The sequence below is a fragment of the Nothobranchius furzeri genome, chromosome 13 (assembly GCF_043380555.1).
Source record: "Nothobranchius furzeri strain GRZ-AD chromosome 13, NfurGRZ-RIMD1, whole genome shotgun sequence".
In the NCBI taxonomy this organism is placed as follows: Eukaryota; Metazoa; Chordata; class Actinopteri; order Cyprinodontiformes; family Nothobranchiidae; genus Nothobranchius; species Nothobranchius furzeri.
Window position 1 is genome coordinate 51,257,194 of NC_091753.1, and position 24,811 is coordinate 51,282,004.

General features: G+C 43.1%; 2 protein-coding genes and 1 pseudogene across 2 annotated transcripts; all 3 read right to left on the reverse strand.

The window, feature by feature from the left end:
• Nucleotides 1-3,150, reverse strand: LOC107380646 (extracellular calcium-sensing receptor-like). The gene is made up of 6 exons (XM_015951943.2): nucleotides 2,945-3,150; nucleotides 2,528-2,813; nucleotides 1,597-2,421; nucleotides 1,269-1,499; nucleotides 1,047-1,170; nucleotides 1-914 (listed from the first exon to the last, which is right to left on the reverse strand). Exons 1-6 carry the CDS (start codon nucleotides 3,148-3,150, stop codon nucleotides 1-3), a joined length of 2,586 nt encoding a protein of 861 aa, XP_015807429.1.
• Nucleotides 3,151-7,422: 4,272 nt separating this feature from the next.
• On the reverse strand, nucleotides 7,423-10,540 carry LOC107380569 (extracellular calcium-sensing receptor-like; annotated as a pseudogene).
• A 9,015-nt stretch (nucleotides 10,541-19,555) lies between these two features.
• On the reverse strand, nucleotides 19,556-22,775 carry LOC107380568 (extracellular calcium-sensing receptor-like). Its single transcript, XM_070543843.1, has 6 exons — nucleotides 22,532-22,775; nucleotides 22,135-22,420; nucleotides 21,191-22,015; nucleotides 20,877-21,107; nucleotides 20,634-20,757; nucleotides 19,556-20,501 (listed from the first exon to the last, which is right to left on the reverse strand). Exons 1-6 carry the CDS (start codon nucleotides 22,735-22,737, stop codon nucleotides 19,588-19,590), a joined length of 2,586 nt encoding a protein of 861 aa, XP_070399944.1. The 5' UTR covers nucleotides 22,738-22,775; the 3' UTR covers nucleotides 19,556-19,587.
• Nucleotides 22,776-24,811: the final 2,036 nt, after the last annotated feature.

The window sequence follows — 24,811 nt, forward strand, 5'->3', positions numbered from 1 at the left end:
TCAGAATACTCTCTCTGACCCTCTGCTCATTATATTTTTTTTTGTGTTTTTCTCAGGTTTTACTAAGATGATGTAGCACTTGGGAAGAAATATGCAACACAGCAGTCCATAACTGGAAGCCAGAATAGCAAAAATCTCCACAGCCACACTGAATTTTCCAGGAGAGCTGACATAAGCTGGGATGAAGGAGATCCACACGGCACAGAATATCAACATGCTGAAAGTGATAAACTTCGCCTCGTTAAAGTTGTCCGGGAGCTTTCGTGCCAAAAACGCAAGTCCAAAACACAACAGAGCTAAAACCCCGATGTATCCCAGCGCAGCCCAGAACCCGGCAGCTGATCCCAGAGCACATTCTAGAATTATCTTTTCTGTGTAATATTTAGAATTTTTGTATGGAAATGGAGGGCTGACTGTTAGCCAAAGTGTGCAAATTAAAAGCTGCACAAGAGTGAAAGCTACAACACTGAGTCTCTGCTGTGTGGGTCCAAACCACTTCATCACATTACTGCCAGGTAATGTAGCCCTGAAGGCCATCAAAACCACTGTTGTCTTCCCCAGAACACAGGACATGCAGAGGACGAAGATGATGCCAAAAGCTGTGTGTCGCAGCTTGCAGGACCACTCAGAAGGTCGACCGATGAAGGTCAGGGAGCAAAGAAAACAGAGACTCAGGGAGAACAGCAGCAGGAAACTCAGTTCTGAGTTGTTTGCTCTGACTATCGGAGTTTGTCTGAAGAGGAAAAATATCAAGGCCACGGCCGCCGCCAAGCAAGCACCAAAGACAGAGAGGCTCACAAACAGCATTCCCATGAATTCTGTGAAGGTGAGGAACTCAATAGCTTTCATTTCACAATCAGTCCTCTCCTCATTGGATTTGAAATCAGGAGGACATGTGTCACATTTCACTGCATCTGAAAGCATAAATACATTTAAGCTGCACATGGTGGACATCTTCAGATAAACCAGTAAACTGCTGGCAGTGATTCTACCCAGCAGAAACACAATGAGCACAAGGCCAAAGACTAGGAATCCTGCTGTCTCACTTGTGCTGTTGCTGAACTCCCCATCAGCACAGGTAATGCAATCAAAGCAGCAGATAGGTTTTCCCTTAATGAAAGCCCGACGAGTCCCTGGTAAACAGCTCTCACTGCAAACAGATCTTGGCACCTAAGTTACAATCATAAATATGAGTACATAGAAGTTCTGTACATACATGCATCCCTTTTGTTGATAGGATTTCAATTTTAGCATGGTTACTCACTCACCTCGTTATTTGCACCTGCCCAGATCGCTTGTACGCCTTCATACATCACAAACTGCTGACCTTGTGGTCGAGAAGCATCGTAGTGACCAATGGTTTCAAACTGCACATGCCCCGTTTTATCTTTCTGCCAGTTAATGAGTGCATAGCGTGCCACTGGGTCACCAGACTCATCAAAGAACACCCTTTCACCAGTTGCTGTAGTAAAATTAACCCGTGTTAGGTAATGCAACACCTGCAAAGAGAACATTTAGATTTTATTTGACTACAGGAAAAATAAATATTGAGTTATCACATACATCATCTATGTGTTTAAGATTTATTCATTGTACCTGCCATGGCTGTACTCTCTCCTTATCAGCACATGTACTGTTCTCAAAAGGCCCCTGTCCATCTTCACAACTAAACAGCATCTCCAGAGCATGAGCGACAGCATATGTGGCCTTGTAAACATTATTCATCAAGCTGGCATCTGATACATCAGTAAATTGTGTGTTTACATCCCACAGAGTCTCTTTCCCAGAGCAGGTTGCAACTCTGTCCTGCACATGCTCATTCTTTTGGGGATACACTCTACAGTGAAATAGAGTCTCCCATAGCTTGACAAGTCCCTGATTACCTGGTGTGGTGGAAGGCCTGCTGTTAGCTATGAACTCCTTCAGCCCAGGGATGTGAGCATTCGTTGCTGCAAAGCCCACAGCCCCCTGAACAACAGCATAGTTTATTTCAGAGGCAAAGTAACGATATGTTATCCACCCCTCACTTCCTACCCACTGCAGGCCCGTAACGTTCTGAGCATGAAGCTCTTTGACGAGCATGTCAAGGTCGAGACCATCAGCAAATGCAACTATTACCTTAGATGTTGATTGTTTTATAACTTCCACCAACTCTAGAAACCATTTTCTGGAAAAGGTTCGGTCAACAGCCACTGAATACTCAACACACACACCTTCCCTTTCTGCTGCTTCCAGGAAAGCTGCCATTCCTCCAATTCCATACTCATTGTTTGATCGAATGGCTGCAACCCAGTTCCAACCAAAGTGTTTCACAAGCTTTGCTAGTGCTTTGCTTTGATAAACGTCGCTAGGGATGGTTCTGAAGAAGGAAGGGTACTCTGGTCTGTTGCTGAGGCATGCACACGTGGCTGAATGACTGATCTAAATGACAAAACAAAAGGTATGGTTGATAAATGTTTGCACATTTTTAAATATAATTTGCAGCACGTAATTATTCATCAATTCAACGTCAGATTTCAGCTCTCACCACAGGTATAAGGAACGGTCCCAGTGTTCGGGCAATACTAATAGTTGATGTGGAAGTTGTATCCCCTATGACAGCATGCACACTGGAGAGTTTATCACAGAGTCCATTTGTGCTTTCATACCCGTTCATGAGATTTAACGATGCCCTGATAGACAGAGGGACACTAGGGCAAGAATCAAAGATCCTGTATCCAAGCGTCACATTAGGAAGCAGCGCTGAACTGTTGTTGATCTTCTCTATCACAAACATCATTGTGTATGCGTACTGAAGCTCACTTACTTCCAGTCTGTAAAAATGAAATGGCAAAACATCACATTTACAAATATTCTGAAATGCTGTATTTAAAAAGAAAATAAAAGGCCATCTTAAAGTAGGAAATGTGCAAATCCCATGCATTCCTTTTCATCCGTCTCTTACTCTTCACACTGGATTGATCCTGGGTCGACTCTGAAGGTTCGATCAAGCGTGACTGGATACTGGTGGAAGGGGAAGATGCCTCCGATGATGATATCCCCCTCCTTAGAAAACTGAGACAGTTCATCAGTTCTATATGTTTGACACAGACACTTTCCTTCTCTCACATTGAGAAGCAAAGCTGACAGCAGATGGTGTAAAAGCAGCATAGTTCCTCACCCCTGTCATGCACATACAACCAAAAAGATATCTCAAATGTTGTGTTTGCCTTTAACAAAACTCACATTCAGAAGAAAAAACAAGAGAACATCAATGTAATTCCTCACCTGAGTAGCCACCATGCAAATGCCATCTTCTTTAAACCCTCAACACTATTTAACTGATCCTATCCCACAGCTACGAGGGCTTGTCTTAAATTGAGTGACAGGTGAAAAGCCCTATGAGCACCACCGGAACTAATTCACCACTGCTTTACAGAGGAGATTGTGAAGGTCACGAACTTTGGGCAGTGACAGAAAAGATGAGGTCCTGGATACAAGCAGCCAAAATGTATCTTGTCCACAGGGTCTCTGGGTTCTCCCTAAGGGATAGGGTGAGAAGCTCGGTCATCCGGGAGGGGCTCAGAGTAGATCCGCTGCTCCTCCCCATCAAGAGAAGACAGTTGAGGTGGCTCAGGCATCTAGTCAGGAAGCCTCCTTGACACCTCCCTGGTGAGGTTTTTCGGGCACGTCCCACCAGGAGAAGACATACAGGAAAACTCAGGACGCTCTGGAGGGACTATGTCTCTCGGCTGGCCAGGGAACACCTTGGGATTCCCCCTGAGGAGCTGGCCCAAGAGGCTGGGGAGAGGAAAGTCTGGACCTCTCTGCTTAGACTGCTGCCCCCTTGACCCGACCCTGGATGAACGAAGGAAAATGGGTAAATGAGTGGATAATCTTTTGAATTAGAGTTAAGTGAATGTTCTTTTAATTGAAAACTAAGAATGTAAATCTTAGGATTCTCCCAGAAGAGAAAAAAGAAATAAGAGAAACCCAAACAGCTGTAAAAAAAATCTACTTTGTGAAATTTCTTTGTGTTTTTTTCATTTTGTATTTTTATTAGTTAATGGTAAAAATGCTTTAAATCGGCTAAAACTCTTCCCAAAGTCACATTTCGTCAATCATGTTTTGCTGAACGATATTTTTATTGGTTTTATTCATTTCAGAATGTCAAGTGTCTAGACCGGGCTTCACCTGAGATAGGCACCAGCCGCTCCACGACCCCGCGTGGATAAGCAGGCACAGAAAATAGATGGATGGAAATATCCAGTCCATCCGCTACACCTGAAGACACACTTCCAGGGATCTTCTCATTTAAATAAAGTCTGGCCTATGAAATTATAATTTTTCAACATGTAGTTTTACATATGGACTCAGGCGTAGCAGCCATATGTAAAATTAGGATCCTTTCATCTTAAAACTTCAGATTGCCTTGTCTAAACATTTATACTGCCCTCAAGTGGAGCATCAAAAGGTGGCAATGGCTATCATTAAAAGTCATTGCTGTGGAAATCATAAATAATAAAATAAAAACCATTGATATACATTCATTTTATTAACATTAGCCAATAAATGGTTCATGGTTGTTTTTGTTTCACATTTCAGGCTTTAATGCATAAATTAATGTGCAGAAGTATTTTTCATGAACACAAAAACTGAGTTATTGTATTTTATTGTTTTCATATTTACTCAGATGTTTTTCTGACTTAGATGTTAAATACAGATGAAGTAAAGATATTAAAATACTTTTAGAAGATAGAAGTTTAAATTTCACCTACAGTATGATGATTTATTCAAATCAATTGGATCATCATTAAATGTACACAGACCTATTTTTGATAATTAGATAATTAGAGGAGTCTGTTAAGGTGGCTTTTGTACATATCCATGTTTTGATTAATTAACTTATTCATTTATTTATTTGTCCAGCTAAAAAACATTAAGTCATTATTTGAAAAAAAATATGGAAATATTTTGAAAACAAATTGTTTATTAATTAGGGGACAGAAATACTTGCTGATAACCGAATACCATAAACAATTAATTATAAACAACATTTTTATATAAACATTATTTTGCTAAATATATTATATTCATGATTTGTTTACACAATATTTTAAAAATTATATAATAATGTGCAAAACTAACAAAAATACCTTACCAAGAATTATTCAAGCAGTGTTTGAATAAAAGAAAGAGTTTATAAACTGAAAGGAAAAGCTGTCCTTAGAAAATGTACATTTAGTAGCAAAGTTAAGAAATTCTGTATTGGTGTGAACAAAAATTTGAGAATAACATGAACAAGGAAACAAAAAAAAACTAAATTCAAGGCCACTCAGTAAATTTAAGTGTGTTAAACGAAGTGTATTGAGGAAAAGTGAAAATGTAACCTGAGGTAGTGCCTGTGGTTTAGTATGAAGATAAGATCAGGTGGGTGATTTTAAAAATGTGTAGCTCATGTGACAGGCCTTTTCACGTCTGTCACATGAGCTCAGTGTGAGCTTGCTCTTGTCTGTGAAATCACAGTGCACCAGTGTAAGTAAAGAATAAAGTCCCATAGCTGTCAGACACACTGGTGTCGTGAAAATTGTCCTCTGCGTTTGATCCATTCCAGTGGGGAACCTTGAGCTGCAGACACGGCCTCGCTCGGGAACTATTCGGTAGTTTAAACAAGTACCTGCAGTGTCGCACCTGTGGATTCTAGCGTTCTCAAGCTCGGTGGTGACGAGTGAGCACATAGCTCAGTAGATTAGTTATGTCGTCAGGCCACTCTCATAAAGTCTGTTTTTAATGATTTAGTCAGACAAACAAGAGTGGCCTACTGAAGGTCACTTTATGGAGCTCCAAGCATACCAAGCCGGGCCGAAAATGCAACGTCAGAGATCCTCGGCCATTGATTGGCTAAGGCAGAGGTTCTCAATCCTGTTCCTGGAGGGTCAATATCAGCATGTTTTAGTTGTTTCCCCACTTCAACACACTTGATTTTAATCAGCAGGTGTTATGTCCCCTCTGACCGTCCAGGAGGATGAGGGGACAAACGCAGTGAAACTTAAAGCGAGGTCCGTAATAAGGTTAAATGAAGGAGTGGAAAGGAGGTCAAATTAAAACGCTTTATTAAACAAAGGTGTCTCAGTCAAATATTTACTAATTAAACATGACGGCAGTAAGAAACTAACTGAAAGCGACTCCCTTAAACAGGGAGAATAAAACCAGAAGTTAAAAAAAATATTAACTTAAGCTAAGTTGCTTCAAAGGCCTACTGATCAGTCCACTTAAAGATTAGCACCATAAACAGGCACAAATCTCTAAATTCAAAGTCCTCAGGAGGAACACCTGACAAATCTAAACCGAAAGACTGGAGATTCGATACAATCAGAGTCTTTTCCAAAACCAGCAGCTTTAACATTAGCAAAACCACACACTGCCGAGGAGGATCGCAGACTAGGTCTGTGTCACCTCGAGCGAATGCTGGCGTCTGGTTTAAAAGTCTTTAGGAGAGGAAGATGGCGGATTGGAGTCAGCTACTGAAGCTGCTGCTGCGGCCGGCGTGCCTCTCTCCAAGGTCCTGGAGTGAGGGTGAAGGCCAATCTGGAGCTGTCCCCGGTCCTGAAGGCTGTATTGTGCGGACACAAGGCACCGGTAAATCAGGAGGCAGGGAGCCAGGATGCAGGAGTCGTAGCAGCAGGTGATTAACAAACTTCTGCAGAGTTTGATGAGATGCTGAACAATTGATTCGACCACTGAATCAAGTGTGTTGGAACAGAGAAACAACAAAAACATGCTGAAAATAGCGACCCTCCAGTACCAGGATTGAGACCCCCTGGGCTAGAGGATGGAGTAATTAACTGCTAAAAGAGTTTTCCATCTGATGCTTAGCTGCCCGCACCATTTTTACAGGAACAGTTTCACAAAATGTCAGTAACTAAGAAGAATGTTGTCAATGTTGGCATTTTGTGCGTTACCACCAAACTGCTGATTATCTGATCAGATCAAAATCCTGGAAGTCTAAAGCCTGGGGCACACCGGGAGCGGGCGCGCCAAGTCATGCCCGAGAAGTGGTCACACAGGACGCGCCTCACTGATGAGCGCTTCTTGGGAAGTCGTGTGATACTCACAACATCACGCGGGACTTCAGAACAGAAAGCAGGAAGCAACTTTATTGTTTATAGGTGATCAGACTTGCCATCAAGTATTGTGAGTCTCAAACTCATTAAAAATGGGTAAGTACGATATTTATTAGAATATTTTAAGAGCAATAGTACTTTAAAGTCATCAAAACCGCAGCTGGGTTTGTTCCGGGACTTGGGTTTGTGCCGTAAAGTTGTTCCGCATTGTGATGTTCTGTTGTAAAGTTCTCCACGATGTTGTAAGATGTATTCACACAAAAATACACACCAGATTTTTAACTCTATTTTATTTTACCAGAATATTTAAGAGGTAGCTCTAGCTCCCTTTATTCATCATGAATTTTTTTGTATTTTTCTCAGGTTTTACTAAGATGATGTAGCACTTGGGAAAAAATATGCAACACAGCAGTCCATAACTGGAAGCCAGAATAGCAAAAATCTCCACAGCCACACTGAATTTTCCAGGAGAGCTGACGTAAGCTGGGATGAAGGTGATCCACACGGCACAGAATATCAACATGCTGAAAGTGATAAACTTCGCCTCGTTAAAGTTGTCCGGGAGCTTTCGTGCTAAAAACGCAAGTCCAAAACACAACAGAGCTAAAACCCCGATGTATCCCAGCGCAGCCCAGAACCCTGCAGCTGATCCCAGAGCACATTCTAGAATAATCTTTTCTGTGTAATATTTAGAATTTTTGTATGGAAATGGAGGGCTGACTGTTAGCCAAAGTGTGCAAATTAAAAACTGCACAAGCGTGAAAGCTACAACACTGAGTCTCTGCTGTGTAGGTCCAAACCACTTCATCACATTACTGCCAGGTAATGTAGCCCTGAAGGCCATCAAAACCACTGTTGTCTTCCCCAGAACACAGGACATGCAGAGGACGAAGATGATGCCAAAAGCTGTGTGTCGCAGCTTGCAGGACCACTCAGAAGGTCGACCGATGAAGGTCAGGGAGCAGAGAAAACAGAGACTCAGGGAGAACAGCAGCAGGAAACTCAGTTCTGAGTTGTTTGCTCTGACTATCGGAGTTTGTCTGAAGAGGAAAAATATCAAGGCCACGGCCGCCGCCAAGCAAGCACCAAAGACAGAGAGGCTCACAAACAGCATTCCCATGAATTCTGTGAAGGTGAGGAACTCAATAGCTTTCATTTCACAATCAGTCCTCTCCAAATTGGATTTGAAATCAGGAGGACATGTGTCACATTTGACTGCATCTGAAAGCATAAATACATTTAAGCTGCACATGGTGGACATCTTCAGATAAACCAGTAAACTGCTGGCAGTGATTCTACCCAGCAGAAACACAATGAGCACAAGGCCAAAGACTAGGAATCCTGCTGTCTCACTTGTGCTGTTGCTGAACTCCCCATCAGCACAGGTAATGCAATCAAAGCAGCAGATAGGTTTTCCCTTAATGAAAGCCCGGCGAGTCCCTGGTAAACAGCTCTCACTGCAAACAGATCTTGGCACCTAAGTTACAGATGCAACAGTTATTGCACAATCATAAATACAAGACACTAATAAAAACTTTTGTTAAAGAAATATTAAAATAAACAAATATATGAATATTTTATTTGGATTGCCTCACCTGAAGATTCCCACCTGCCCAAATGGCTTGTAACTCTTCATTCATCCTAAACTGGTGACCTTCTGGTTGAGAAGCATCATAGTAACCGATTGTTTCGAACTGCACATGCCCTGATTGATCTTTCTGCCAGTTTTTAAGTGCATAATGTGCCACAGGGTCACCAGACTCATCGAAAAACACCCTTTCACCAGTCTTTGTGGTGAAATTTACTTGTGTTAGGTAATGGAGCACCTGCAGGAAAACAAATATGTTGTTACTGACAACAAACTCAGGATATTGTTGACCCAAACACTATTTTGTTTACTTTTACCTGCCATGGCTGTATATTCTCTTTATCAGCACATGTACTGTTCTCAAAAGGCCCCCGTCCATCTTCACAATTAAACAGCATCTCCAGAGCGTGAGCCACAGCATATGTGGCCTTGTAAACATTATTCATAAAGTCGGCATCTGACACATCGGTTAATGGTGTTTTTGCATCCCACAGGGTCTCTTTCCCACTGCAGGCTTCAACGGGATCTTGCACATTCGTGTTTGTTTGGGGAGTCAAAGTGCATTGAAATAGAGTCTCCCAAAACTTCACAAGTCCTGCATTACCTGGTGTGGTGGAGGGCTTACTATTAAACAGAAACTCCTGCAGGCCAGGGACATGGATGTTTGTTGCTGCAAAGCCCACAGCCCCCTGAACAACAGCATAGTTTATTTCAGAGGCAAAGTAACGATATGTTATCCACCCCTCACTTCCTACCCACTGCAGGCCCGTAACGTTCTGAGCATGAAGCTCTTTGACGAGTATGTCAAGGTCTGGGCCGTCAGCAAATGCAACTATTACCTTAGAAGTGGATTTTTTTATCATTTCAACCACTTCTAGATAGTACTTTCTGGAAAAGGTTCGGTCAACAGCCACTGAATATTCAACACACACACCCTCCTTATTTGCTGCTTCCAGGAAAGCAGCTATTCCATCATTTCCATATTTACTGTTAGACCTGACAGCTCCCACCCAGGTCCAGCCAAAATGTTTCGCAAGCTTTGCTAGTGCTGTGCTTTGATATACGTCACTAGTTATGGTTCTGAAGAAGGAAGGGTACTCTCGTCTGTTGCTGAGGCATGCACACGTGGCTGAATGACTGATCTTGAGGAAAAGAGAAATGCAATGAGAAAGAATGTTTGCAAATGTAAATGATCAAATTAACCCAATTATGTTTTTCTTTTGTTTTTGGACACACTCTGAGCATGGCTATAGCACTCACCACAGGGATATGGAAGCATCCCAGTGTTTGTGCAATGCCTATCGTTGAGGTGGAAGTTGTTTCCCCAATGACAGCATGAACACTGGAGAGTTTGTCACAAAACCCTTCTGTGCTCTCATACTTGTTCATCAAATTTAATGATGCTTTAATGGAAAGAGGGCTGTTGGGACAGGAATCAAAGATCCTGTAACCAAGTGTCACATTTGGAAGCAGCGTTGAACTGTTGTTGATTTCCTCTATCACAAACATCACTGTGTAGGCATACTGAAGCTCACATATTTCCAGTCTGTGAAATTAACGTAAAATTGTATACACCGTTTTAATAAAAACTGTTAAATACACAAATAAAGGGAAATACTACCAAGACATTTTAAAAACACAGAGCCCATCCATTTTTTTTTATTTTCTCTTACCCGTCACACTGGATTGCTCCCGGCTTGACTCTGAAGGTTTGATTAAGCATGACTGGATATTGGTGGAAAGGGAAAATTCCTCCGATGATGACATCTCCCTCCTTGGAAAACTGAGACAACTGTTCAGTTCCATACGTTCGACACACGGATTTCCCCCCTCTCACATTTAAAAGCATAAATAAAACCAGTTTGTGTGTAAGCAGCATAATTCCTCACAAGGTTAAACAACCTCAAATCTCTTCAACTCAAACCTTTATACCCTTTTCTGACACAAAGCTACAAGGGTGTTTCTGTAATGTCTTCCTTGTCCATGCCAATGATATTGCTTCTTGTGTGATTGACACATGCAAAGACCTGTAAGCTCCGCCACATTTGTTTCAGCTGTTCTTTTACCATACCCAGTGGTAGTCCTTACCATTGGGCCATATAGGTGGCTGCCTATGATACTTAGGGCCGTGATATACTTGCTGTTTGACCTTGCGATGTCGCAGACAGCAGGCTCCGTTTTTGTTCACAGACTTGCAGCTGCACAGCACTGCGCTGTACTCAGTACTGGAGTGTTCCACTAGGGGGTGCACTAGACTAGTCAGACCAGACAGAGAGCCGGGTTTTTGGGTACAACCACAACAAGCTGGTATGAAAGACCTCTAAACCAGAGACGGAGTCACCGTGGTGACTGTGTATTGCTCGTTTTGTCGAGTCCACTTACTGGTTACTTGTATATTGCAGCGTTCGGATGTGTTGCGTTCATTTCGGGGACGTGCACAAACAACGATTCAAGTCAACGCAAGTAAAAGAAAGAAAACCATCTGTTAAATTGCGCTTCTCAAGATAAAAATCACGAGGTGCTTCACAAATACGCAAAATTTAAATACAGAAAAAAATTCAAAAACTGATTATAATTACATTTTAAATGACAAAATAAATGTTTTTACAATGTAAGTAAAGGGAGAGAGAAAACTGATAGAGGGAAATCAGTGGATCCCGGGAAAGGCGGAATAAGAACAGAATAAGGAGTGGGTGGTGATGAAAGCCACACCAAAGACAGCTTGAACAGGTGAGTCTTCAGCTGCTTTTTAAAGGAGACCACTGAGTCCACTGATCTCAGGCTCAGGGGGAGAGAGGTCCAGAGTCTGGGGACTGCAGCAGCAAATGATCTGTCACCTCTGGTCTTTAGCCTGGTGCTGCATACCCAGTAGGCTTTGATCACTGGACCTCAGAGACCTGCTGGGGGTGTAGCAACTGAGAAGACCACCACTATATAATGGTGCTTGTCCATGTAAGGCCCTAAAGACCAGAACCAGGATTTTGAAATGAACTCTGGAGTTGACTGGCAGCCACTGAAGCTGGAGGAGAAGCGGGGTGATGTGGGTGTGTTTGAAGGACTTGGTCAGAAGTCGAGTACAGGCATTCTGAACCGCCTGTAGACGGTTCAGGGAGGTTCTGCTCAGACACATGAAAAGAGAGTTACAGTAGTCTAAGCGTGAGGAGATGAAGGTGTGGAGAACTGTTTCAAGTTCATAGCGGGACAGATTGGGACTCAGATTAGCAATGTTCCTGAGATGGAAGAAGGAAGAGGGAACAAGAGAACTGACACGAGAATCCAGGGTGAGATCTGGGTCAAAGGTCACACCTAGATTCTCACTGGCAACATGTCCGACTTACTGTCGGCATCATTTACCAAGCTCTGGCCTCGATCAACATAACAGCTTGTATCAAGAGACCTGGTACCCCATACTCCCAGAGTATCCCCTACAGGCCTCCCCGAGGGACACAGAGGAAAGCCTTAGCCAAGTCTCTTAAACACATATGAATTTGTTGGGCTAATTCCCACACAGCCTCGAAGACCTAATAGTGGTCCAGTCTTCCTCCTGGATCCTGCGCACCCTCCTCTCCAGAACCCCTGAATAGACCTTGCCAGGGAAGCTCAGGAGTGTGATTCCCCTGTAGTTTGAACACACCCTGCGGTCCCCCCTTTTTAAATAGGGGAACCGCCACCCCAGTCTTCCAATCAACCAGAACTTCAAACAATATTGCAGAGCTGCGTCACCCAATACAGCCCCACAACATCCAGAGCCCTAAGGAACTCTGGACATTCAATTCAATTCAAGTTTATTTATATAGCACCAAATCACGACAAGAGTCATCTTAAGGCACTTCACACAGTAAACAATCCACTACAGGTCAGTTCACTAAGCCAATCAGAAATAATGTTTCCTATATAAGGAACCCAGCAAATTGCATCAAGTCACTGACTAGTGTCAGTGACTTTACAGCAATCCTCATACTAAGCAAGCATATAGCGACAGTGGAGAGGAAAACTCCCTTTTAACAGGAAGAAACCTCCGAAGAATCCTGGCTCAGTATAAGCAGCCATCCTCCACGACTCACTGGGGATCGAGAAGACAGAGCAGACACACGCACACACACTTACACACAAACACCCACACCATATATACAGAGTAGTGTTTCTATGGCTACATTGTGATTTCTTAGTAAATATTCTATTTAGTAAGAGATAAACTTGATTGTCTTTATCTTAGTGAATCAATATTTAGCGTTGTTAATCTACATAACTAGAATTTGAGCTGCTGCTATTCAGCTTTGTTAAATTCTGAGAAAGATCAAACGGATTGGTAATGAAACTTATATCATATATAATCGATAGAAGTTCATACACCAACTGGCTTGGTCTATATTTAATCAAAAGATTAATATTTAATTTAAGAGATTTAAATTAATAGCAAAAGTTTATTAATTCAGAAGATCTAAAGGGATCTTTGCTCATTCAGTGACCAAATATACACCACCCTGTGTTTTATTCAAAGAAGAGTCAGATTAAAAAAAAAGTTAAGAATTTATTACTAACAATTTTAAAATGACAATTTAAAAGACATTTCATAAATGACAATTTATAAAAGCTTTGGTATTAAAACTTGGTATTAAAGCAACCTGTGTCTGGATGAAACTAAAAATGAAGTGTGTGTGTTTGGATGTGTGAATGTAGGTCTCAGAAGGTTTCTTATCTTAGAGAGAGAAAAAATGCGTTCCGGGTGGTAGAATTTGGTTTGCAGCGAAGCTAAATCATTTCTTAAAAGAACAGGTATTCAGACGCAATCTGTGTGCTACCTCACCAATCAGACGACCCTCTATTTGGATCCGGAGGTCAAGGGAGGACGTTGATCAGCCTCTGGGTACTCGGTCCGGTAGGGTAGACCAGTGGTACCGACTCTCTAGTCCTAGAGTTGCCGCAGGTACACAGGATGATGGTTTGCGTTATAAAATTAACTCTGAAGGAGTTTTGCGTCAGCTTGTTGCAGATGGCGTTTCTGTTGAAGCAATTCTATCGGCGTGACAGAAAAGCTTTAGTCGAGATTTCGAGCGGCCGCCCCGATCCTCTGGACTCTCGTTGCCATGGAGAGAATTTTGGTGAGCTCAAGAACTGAACTTAAACTGAGGAGTTAGGTTTTAAGAGACGGCCGGTAACCTTATTCTATCGAATTAGATTTTGACATGTTAGAGGGTGGGACTTAACATACCTCAGAACACGCCCTCCCAAGATAGAAAGCTCTGGTGTTACAGGACAAAGACATGTGAGTGCAGTTACCTTTAACCTGATTACTGTGTCCTGCATGGTGTGTATAAGTGCACATGATCTTCTTGTCACTGTTAAACATTACTGATTATCATAAATAAAAATTATTATTAACCAAAGAATAATAATTCATTTCAGTAATTAAATACATTTATAATGGACCTTTGATGATTATTTATGAACACTGAAATTGGACAGTGAAAAGAGTTTATTAAAAATGATTCTTTTAAATCTTGAAGTGTCCTTCGTCTTGGGGATGGAACAGCAGTCAGATAAAGGCAGTCAGATTAAAGATGGTTTACAGCAGACTTCGCGTCTCCTGTGATGGATAATCTGTAGATAGAAGTACAGCCAGGACAGCTTGACCCAGCTGAGGAAGTGTGACCTTTGGGTCACAAATGAGGCCATTCATGTTGCTACATATAATTAATTCAACAGGTGATCTAGTAGTAGACATTCATCCCTGGGTCCCTGCCACCTAGGAGCCTTTTGACCATCTTTGTGACCTCAGCATCAAAGATTGGAGGGCCTGTTCCAAAGTCCCCAGACCCCGCTTCCTTGCTGGAAGATGTAGTTGTTGGATTAAGGAGGTCATCGAAGTACTCCACCAACCGATCCACAACAGCCCTAGTGGAGGTCAGCAGCACGCCGTTCCCACTATAACGTGTTGGCAGTGCACTGCTTTCCCCTCCTGAGTTGCCAGATGGTAGACCAGAATCTCCAAATCATATGAAAGTCTTTGTTTATTGCCTCACTAAACTTCTTCCACACCCTCATTTTTTCTTTAGCGACCACCCAAGCTGTATTTTGCTTTGACTACTGGTATCCATCAGCTGCCTCTGGAGACCCACAGGCCAAATAGAACCTGATAAGACTCCTTCCATCTTACTTTAAAAATGCAGTAGTGACTCCTCTCTTAAAGAAACCCAACCTTGACGCCAGCTCCACCAGTAACTTTAGGCCCATTTCTAAGCTACCTTTCATCAGCAAAGTACTTGAGAAGGTTGTTGAAACCCAACTCAGATCCTGGTTTTCTAAGTCAAGGATCTCTGACCCCTTCCAGTCTGGCTTTCTGAAGCAGCACTCAACTGAGACTGCTCTAGTAAGGGGGCATAATGACCTCCTGATGGCTGCTGATGCAGGGAAATGCTCTGTCATGGTCCTGCTAGACCTCAGTGCAGCTTTTGACACTGTAGACCACAACGTTCTACTAAACAGGTTAAAGGCCCTGGCTGGGATTTCAGGTTCTGCTCTAGACTGGCTCTCTTCTTATCTCACAAACAGAACATTCACAGTGAAGTCCGAAACCTTCTCTTCAGATACTGCCTCTCTAACATGCGGGGTCCCACAAGGTTCAGTTCTAGGGCCTCATTCACATTCTATATTCTTCCCCTAGCTGGCATCATTCAGTCTTTCCCAGACATCTCCTACCACATCTACGCTGATGATATTCAGCTCTATATGTCCTTTATGCCACACCAGTTGGACAGGCTGGCCACACTTGTACTCTGCCTGACCCAGATCAGTAACTGGCTGTCCAGCAACTTTCTTGTCCTAAATGCTAACAAGACAGAGACCCTGATTGCTGCACCCCCGGAACTTCAAACAAAAATCGAGCAAGAAATTGCATCTTTTTGCCCATCAGCCAAGGCCAACATTAGAAACCTAGGAGTTATTTTTGATCCAGCTTTAAGTTTAGACTCACATGTCAAAACCATCTCCCGCTCTTGTTTCTTTCAACTGAGAAACATTTCAAAAGTCCGTAAACTGGTCTCTACTGCAGTTCTGGAAAAAATTATCCATGCCTTTGTGTCATCACGCTTAGACTACTGTAACGCTCTTTTTACTGGTCTCAGCAAAACCTCCCTCTCACGCCTTCAAGCCATCCAAAATGCAGCAGCCAGACTCCTAACCAAATCCAGCAGACGCACTCACATCACTCCAGTTTTACAGTCCCTCCACTGGCTCCCGGTAGAATATAGAATTCAGTTTAAAGTTTTAGTCCTGACCTATAGAGCTCTTAACAACTAGGCTCCAAGCTACCTATCTGAGCTTTTATCCCCACACACCACCTCTCGGAACCTTAGATCCACATCTGAAAACCTCCTGGCTGTTCCTCGAACCAGACTGAAAACCAAAGGGGACAGGGCCTTTCAGACTATTGCATCCAGACTTTGGAACAGTCTACCTTCAAATCTCTGTCACTCTAACACTGTAGAGGTCTTTAAAAATCATCTAAAAACTCACCTTTTCATCCAGGCATTCCCTCCCTAAATGTTTCAGAATGATGGCTTTGTTTGGGTTCACACCTTCACTTTGTTTATACTCATGATTTTATTTTCTACGTTTATCACTGCTATTGTTTTTCTGATGTTTTTATTCGTTAGAGGTATTTGCCCTGATCTTTATCATGTTGTACAGCGCTTTGTGATTTATGTCTGTGAAAGGCGCTATATAAATAAACTTTTACTTACTTACTTACTTCAGCTTGACAACATCCCCAACTGCAAATGTCCCCCAGCAGATTTTTTTTGGGGGGGGGGGGGGGGGGGGGGGGGTGTCGCTGCTTAGACAGGCACTGACCACTAGGAATGAGCCGGAAACTCGTTTCAGATGAGTATCTGGTACAGATAAAGCATTTTTGATGAGTACGAGCATGAAACGAGTAAAACTCGTAAATATCTGTAATCGTGCTGAAGGAAAATCCTCATTGGGTAACTGACTCAGTCAAATAGAGCGCCCGCCCCTCCCTACACACAAAACTCTGCACCGGGAGCTCTGTCCGTGTCCTTTCCATCCACACACACACACACACACACACACACACACACACACACACACACACGCACACACACACACACAGTAATGGATCTCTCTGTGCTTGCTTCACTGTTGCTCACGTTTCTTCAGTACTCCCTAGGTTTTCTTCAGTTCGCCTCTTTTTAAAGTAACTTTTTCGTAACGTACGTGGTGCATTTGACAAGACAGAGCTGAAAATGGCTCGTGCATGCGTCAGTCACTGCCTCCGCTCCGGTCGGGTTATTTTTTTCCCTCTCCCTCTTTCCTATTCACTCTCTTTCTTTCTTTACATTTTTAATCACAATTATCCATTTTTTGCTCATTTTAAATATATTCTAATCGCTTTCTAAATTCTTTTTTATATTTTACATTTGGTTTATTTCTATAAAGTGCAAACTAGATCTCTCTCTCTCTCTCGCTCTCTCGCTCTCTCGCTCTCTCTCTCTCTCTCGCTCTCTCGCTCTCGCTCTCTCGCTCTCTCGCTCTCTCTCTCGCTCTTGCTCTCTCGCTCTCTCTCTCGCTCTTGCTCTCTCTCGCTCTTGCTCTCTCTCTCTCTCTCTCTCTATTAATTCATGCACTTAAATATTAATGTTCTGATTTTATTGAAAAACTTGTTCTGTAATAGTTCCTTTACTATTCTGATCAAAAACATTTAATCTCAACTCTGAGGCTGCTCTGTAAATAGTTTTAAAATAAACAATACACATAGCAACTTCTGATCAGACTTAAAATAATGTTTTATTGTAAACCACACCCACTTCCGGTTAAACTACACCCACTTCCGGGTTAGGCCACGCCCACTCCGAGTACAGATACAGGTAATTTAGATGGTTAAACAGATAGAGATACAGATAGTGGTGTACTCGCTCATCCCTACTGACCACAGCTCTGGTCATTTGCCTCGACAAAGGAGGCATGGAACATGGCCCACTTGAGCTCAATGTGTCCCGCCTCCCCCAGAATGTATTCAAAGTTCTGTTGGAGGTGGGAATGAGCTATATGCCACGAACACCTGTTTGACACTTCCTTTTAGTAGTTTCTGGGTCACATAACATTAGTGCTCTCCATGGCATTTGTTGCTGCAGGACCTGCCAAGGATAACGATCAACAACAAACACCAGATAATATAGGTCATATCTAAGCTGCCACAATCAAATAAAGACAAAGGTTTTAAATTTCATATGTCTGCCTACATTCATAACTTTTAAGGTAAGTAAACAAGCTTCTGCCTTGGGTTGTTAAATGATACATACAAGCTCTTTACTAGCACAGTGGGGAAGCAACGCTAACAACGTTAATAGAGAGTTAGTATTTAAGAAACAAAAAGACTTTTGATACTCTCTGATAAAGTTGTTAGAGTTGCCTCAACACAACTGGCTAGCAAAGAGCTAGCATGTATTCTCATTTAGCAAAGGAAAATCTAAAGTTTCTTAACTTACTATTATAACGAATGTTGGTGGACACAACCTATTTAAAACCTTTGTATTTATTTGAATGTGGCATCTTAAATAAAGCCTGGATTATGCTGTTGACTATTATCCGTGGCAGGTTCTGCAACAATCGCTTAAAAAAACATTAAAGAATACAAGCAGTACACATTAACCTGGAAGTGAATGAGCTGGCTAAAAAGTCAGGAAGCGTCAAACCAGGGATATGTAGCATAACCGTCAGAAGGACGGGAGACTCCGCCAGACATTCCCAGCAGACCTTTACAATACATTTGGGATTGGCATGCTCCCCCACCATTGGACACCAACTACCCCAAATCCTAACCCTGATCCCAAAAGCACATATGAACACCCTTATGCTTAAAATGGTGTTCAATATGGACAATCCATGATGAGCACAGAAGTCCAAAAACAAATCACCACTCTGATTCAGGCCCTGTCCACACGTAGCCGGGGATCTGCCAAGACGTAGATATTTTTCTACGTTTTGGCCTGTCATCCACACAAAAACTGTTTTTTCACATGAAAACGGATCTTTTGAAAAACTCCGGCCAAAGTGAAGATCTGCGTTTTCTCCGTTTTGGGTGTCTGCGTGTGGACAGACAAATCCAGAGTTTTGAGGTCCGCAACGTCACTTTCCGCGACAAAAAATGGTGACATCACATGTGCGACATGTGTTTACACTAGCCGACAGCATGGATACCCTCAGAGCTGCGCTCGCTTTATCAGTTGTCCAAGCGCTTTTTGCTTGTTTGTTTTTGCAAGCGGAATTACTGCTCCTTGCGGAAGACCACAGACGAAGGACGAGGTTAAGAACGGGGGAAGTACTGCCACCTACAGGTCTGGCATGTCCTTAACAACGTATTTATCCGGGTACGTGTGGACAGTTTTTTTTTTAAACGAGGTGGTGTGGATGCAAGTTTTTGAGGGGCGGATATTCATTTAAAAAAAAAACGGCTACGTGTGGACTAGGCCTCAGACTGGGGGAGCCACTCAACCACACCTCCACAGGTCTCACTGTCACTGCCCACAGATGTTGCATGCTTTTCACATTTATTCTATTACAGGTGGAAATGCATACCTCATGTTGTATGTGTGATTCATTAAGAAATCACAAAAAATGGCTATGTATGTCAGGGTTGGTTGGATTAAATTATTTATTAAAATAAAATAAAAAATAAAAACATGACAATGTGATGTAAAAACATCTTGCTGTTTCACATATTTATTATACATATTTAGGTATAACATTTGAAGTTACCCAAGTACTTGATGAACTAACAACTGTAAATTTTCTAAATAGAACTTTAAATTGCTTTTTAATGCCTGAATTTAAACAAATAACCTATTAATAAAAAGTTAGGAGCAATTGCCAAATATTTCAGATAGCTCTCATGGTCCCTCTGCTCATCATATATTTTTTTGTATTTTTCTCAGGTTTTACTAAGATGATGTAGCACTTGGGAAAAAATATGCAACACAGCAGTCCATAACTGGAAGCCAGAATAGCAAAAATCTCCACAGCCACACTGAATTTTCCAGGAGAGCTGACATAAGCTGGGATGAAGGAGATCCACACGGCACAGAATATCAACATGCTGAAAGTGATAAACTTTGCCTCGTTAAAGTTGTCCGGGAGCTTTCGTGCCAAAAACGCAAGTCCAAAACACAACAGAGCTAAAACCCCGATGTATCCCAGCACAGCCCAGAACCCTGTAGCTGATCCCAGAGCACATTCTAGAATTATCTTTTCTGTGTAATATTTAGAATTTTTGTATGGAAACGGAGGGCTGACTGTTAGCCAAAGTGTGCAAATTAAAAGCTGCACAAGAGTGAAAGCTACAACACTGAGTCTCTGCTGTGTAGGTCCAAACCACTTCATCACATTACTGCCAGGTAATGTAGCCCTGAAGGCCATCAAAACCACTGTTGTCTTCCCCAGAACACAGGACATGCAGAGGACGAAGATGATGCCAAAAGCTGTGTGTCGCAGCTTGCAGGACCACTCAGAAGGTCGACCGATGAAGGTCAGGGAGCAGAGAAAACAGAGACTCAGGGAGAACAGCAGCAGGAAACTCAGTTCTGAGTTGTTTGCTCTGACTATCGGAGTTTGTCTGAAGAGGAAAAATATCAAGGCCACGGCCGCCGCCAAGCAAGCACCAAAGACAGAGAGGCTCACAAACAGCATTCCCATGAATTCTGTGAAGGTGAGGAACTCAATAGCTTTCATTTCACAATCAGTCCTCTCCAAATTGGATTTGAAATCAGGAGGACATGTGTCACATTTCACTGCATCTGAAAGCATAAATACATTTAAGCTGCACATGGTGGACATCTTCAGATAAACCAGTAAACTGCTGGCAGTGATTCTACCCAGCAGAAACACAATGAGCACAAGGCCAAAGACTAGGAATCCTGCTGTCTCACTTGTGCTGTTGCTGAACTCCCCATCAGCACAGGTAATGCAATCAAAGCAGCAGATAGGTTTTCCCTTAATGAAAGCCCGGCGAGTCCCTGGTAAACAGCTCTCACTGCAAACAGATCTTGGCACCTAAGTTACAGGTGGAAATGCGCAATGCACAATCATAAATACAAGACACTAATCAAAACTTTTGTTAAATAAATATTAAAATAAACACATATTTAAATATTTTACTTGGATTACCTCACCTGAAGATTCCCACCTGCCCAAATAACTTGTAACTCTTGATTCTTCCTAAACTGGTGACCTTCTGGTTGAGAAGCATCATAGTGACCAATTGTTTCGAACTGCACATGCCCTGATTGATCTTTCTGCCAGTTTATGAGTGAATAATGTGCCACAGGGTCACCAGACTCATCAAAGAACACTTTGTCACCAACTTTAGTGGTAAAATTTACTTGTGTCAAGTAATGGAGCACCTGCAGGAAAACAACCATGCCATCATTTGAATAAAGATTCAGTTTTGTGTTCATCCCAACACTATGGTGTTGTCTACTTTTACCTGCCATGGCTGTACTTTTTCCTTATCAGCACATGTACTGTTCTCAAAAGGCCCCTGTCCATCTTCACAGCTAAACAGCATCTCCAGAGCATGGGCGACAGCATATGTGGCCTTGTAAACATTATTCATCAAGCTGGCATCTGATACATCAGTAAATTGTGTGTTTACATCCCACAGAGTCTCTTTCCCACTGCAGGCTGCAACATGATCCTTCACATTCATGTTTGTTTGGGGAGGGAACGTGCATCGAAATAGAGTCTCCCATAGCTTGACAAGTCCCTGATTACCCGGTGTGGTGGAAGGCCTGCTGTTAGCTAGAAACTCCTTCAGCCCAGGGATGTGGGCATTCGTTGCTGCAAAGCCCACAGCCCCCTGAACAACAGCATAGTTTATTTCAGAGGCAAAGTAACGATATGTTATCCACCCCTCACTTCCTACCCACTGCAGGCCCGTAACGTTCTGAGCATGAAGCTCTTTGACGAGTATGTCCAGGTCTGGGCCGTCAGCAAATGCAACTATTACCTTGGAAGTGGACCGTTTTATTACATCCACCACTTCTAGATAGTCCATTTTCAAATTGGTTCGGTCAACAGCCACTGAATATTCGACACACACACCTTCCTTTGTTGCTGCTTCCAAGAAAACAGCCATGCCATCATTTCCGTAATCACTGTTAGACCTGACAGCTCCCACCCAGGTCCAGCCAAAATGTTTCACAAGCTTTGCTAGTGCTGTGCTTTGATATACGTCACTAGGTATGGTTCTGAAGAAGGAAGGGTACTCTTGTCTGTTGCTGAGGCATGCACACGTGGCTGAGTGACTGATCTTAAGGAAAAGAAGAAATGCCATGACAAAGAATGTTAACAAATCTAATCTATCAAATTAACCCAATTTTAGTTTTCTTTAGTTTTTAGACACATTCTGAGCATGCCTATAGCACTCACCACAGGGATATGAAAGGGCCCCATTGTTCGTGCAATACCTATCGTTGAGGTGGAAGTTGTTTCCCCAATGACAACATGAACACTGGAGAGTTTGTCACAAAACCCATCTGTGCTTCGAAATGCATTTATGAGATTTAACGACGCTTTGATGGAAAGAGGGGTGTTGGGACATGAATCAAAGATCCTGTATCCGAGCGTCACGTTGGGAAGCAGCTCAGAGCTGTTGTTAATTTCCTCTATCACAAACATCATCGTGTGGGCATACTGAAGCTCACCAATTTCCAGTCTGGAGGAAAAACAAGTAAAATTGTACATATTGTCAAAATTAGATATATATACAGTTAACACAGAAAGAGTAAAACACAAAGATCATGCATGTTTTCCAAATGTCTCTTACTCTTCACACTGGATTGCTCCTGGGTTGACTCTGAAGGTTTGATTAAGCGTGACTGGATATTGGTGGAAGGGGAAAATTCCCCCGATGATGACATCTCCCTCTTTCGAAAACTGAGCCAGTTCTTCAGTTCCATATGTCTGACACAGGGACTTTCCTTCTCTTGCCTTTAAAAGCAAAATTAACACCAGATGGTGTAAAAGCAGCATAGTTACTCACACAAGCATCTAGCATGCATAAACAACATTAAGCACCCTGGACTCTAACTCTTATACCTGCCCCTGTCACAATGCTACAAGGGTTTTTCTACAGTCTTTTAACATGGCCATGCCAATGATATTGCTTCTTGTGTGACTGACAAGTACAAAGACCTGTAGGCGTTACCACCTTTGCTTTGGCCCATAACCCCATGTTTTTTTTTTTTTTTTTTTTTTACCGTGTCCTGTCTGGCTGTGAAGCAAGCAGAATTGATGTCTGAATGCTGGTGACAAGCCTTACAGATTTACTCTCAGGTGGAGCCTCAAAGCGTTTGCTTTTAATGTCACGCCTGATACTTAAAACTTTATTGTTATTGTTGTTGAATGCTTTGTAATTCCGACCAGACACGGAGACAGAGGTGAAAGAGAAAGGAAGAGAAGGTGGAGAGAGAGAAGGGGGGGCGGGTTCCACAAAAATAAACAATGAACAAGAGTCTGCTTCTAGACCTGCAGAAAAAGACAAAAAAAACAAAACAAAAGGACACAAAAAAGGGACACAACAACAATACAACAAGATCTACCTATCACTGCGTCAACTTGATGAAAAAAAAAACAAAAAAAAAACAATATATATATATATATATATAAAATCAACATTGCTTAACTGAAGAATCACGATAATAAATCACAATGCATTAAGTGCCCCCATAGTCTTAAGACATGTGTTGAACGTGCCCAAGCCCATACTTTTGAGAGCACCATGTGAGCACCTGTGTGTGTACACGAGCTTGTTTATTTAAGGTTTCTCTATAGGAGAGTCCAACAGAGAGTGTGAGGGACCACAGATCCGCCCCCCAAAGATGCGTAGGAGACGGGGGGAGCTCCAAGTCCCAGAGATCCAGGCGTTGCCCCAGAATGCAGGAACCCCAAGGAGACTGACACCAGAAAGGCCCCCGCCCCCCTCGAGAGGCACAGAGGATCGCCCCGGGGGGCCACAACCAGCAGCCGGCAGAGTCCCTGGAGATATCAGCGGCAAGCCCACAGGCCCGCCCGCAGCCTCCCACCCCCTAGCCGGCCGAGCCCGGGACCCAGCGACCCGGGACCCAGGGGTGACCACCCCCGCCGGGGACCCAGCAGAGCCCAGGGACGCAGACCCCAACAGGCAGCCACCGGGATCTATCAGGCAGATGCCAAAATCTTAAACCCCCAGACCCGGTTGCCACGAACACTCAGGCAGACCATGGCACAAGCCCCCACACCAGGTGTGGCAGGGGGAGGGGGGACAAAGATCTATATCATCAAGAGAAGTTCCAGGAGAGGGGAGGACCCAAAGGCCCCACCTGACATATACAGTCATACACAAACACAGTCATACACTCCCTCCCTCATGCTCACACATGCACATACAACCCAAGACTTACAAAAATGCACGCCGGACACTCACTCATGTTCCCCATACACACCCTATTAACTCTGGTCCCGGTACTGCTGCACATGGGGTACAACCATCACCGGTAACCAGAGTTTGACCCTTTCTGCTGGGGTGCTGATGAGCAGGCTTCCCCGCCCAACGCTGAGCACAGCAACCCACCACCCCAGACCCCAACCAGACGGCCAGATCTCCCTCCTAGCCTCCAGCCCCAGGAAGCCTAGCAACAACAGAGGTGGCTAAGACCCCTAGTCTCCCTCCACCTGCTCCAATATAGTGTTGTGTGATCATGAGGTGTATTCCATGGCTGTGGTGAGTGGGCAGTGCGGGCATCATCCGGCATATGCCAGCTGATGCCACCGCACCACCCCACTTACACCCTCAGCCATCAGTGTCTAAGTGCGGTTTAAAAATGGAAGTGGGCACCGGCACTCGGGAGGAGGCTGAAATATCCCCCTGCCAAATGCCATTGAATGTGCTCACTTCCAAGGCCCTAAGTGTGTGTTTGTGTGGAATGTTGTCAGTGGAAGTGTATAAGGTGCAAATAAAATTGGGGGGCAGGTTGTCACAGGAATGCGGAAATGGGGTCCATACCCACACTCCCTGACTTGCCCACCCCCCAAGGTCCTATGTCTATGTTTGTGTGATGATGTGAGG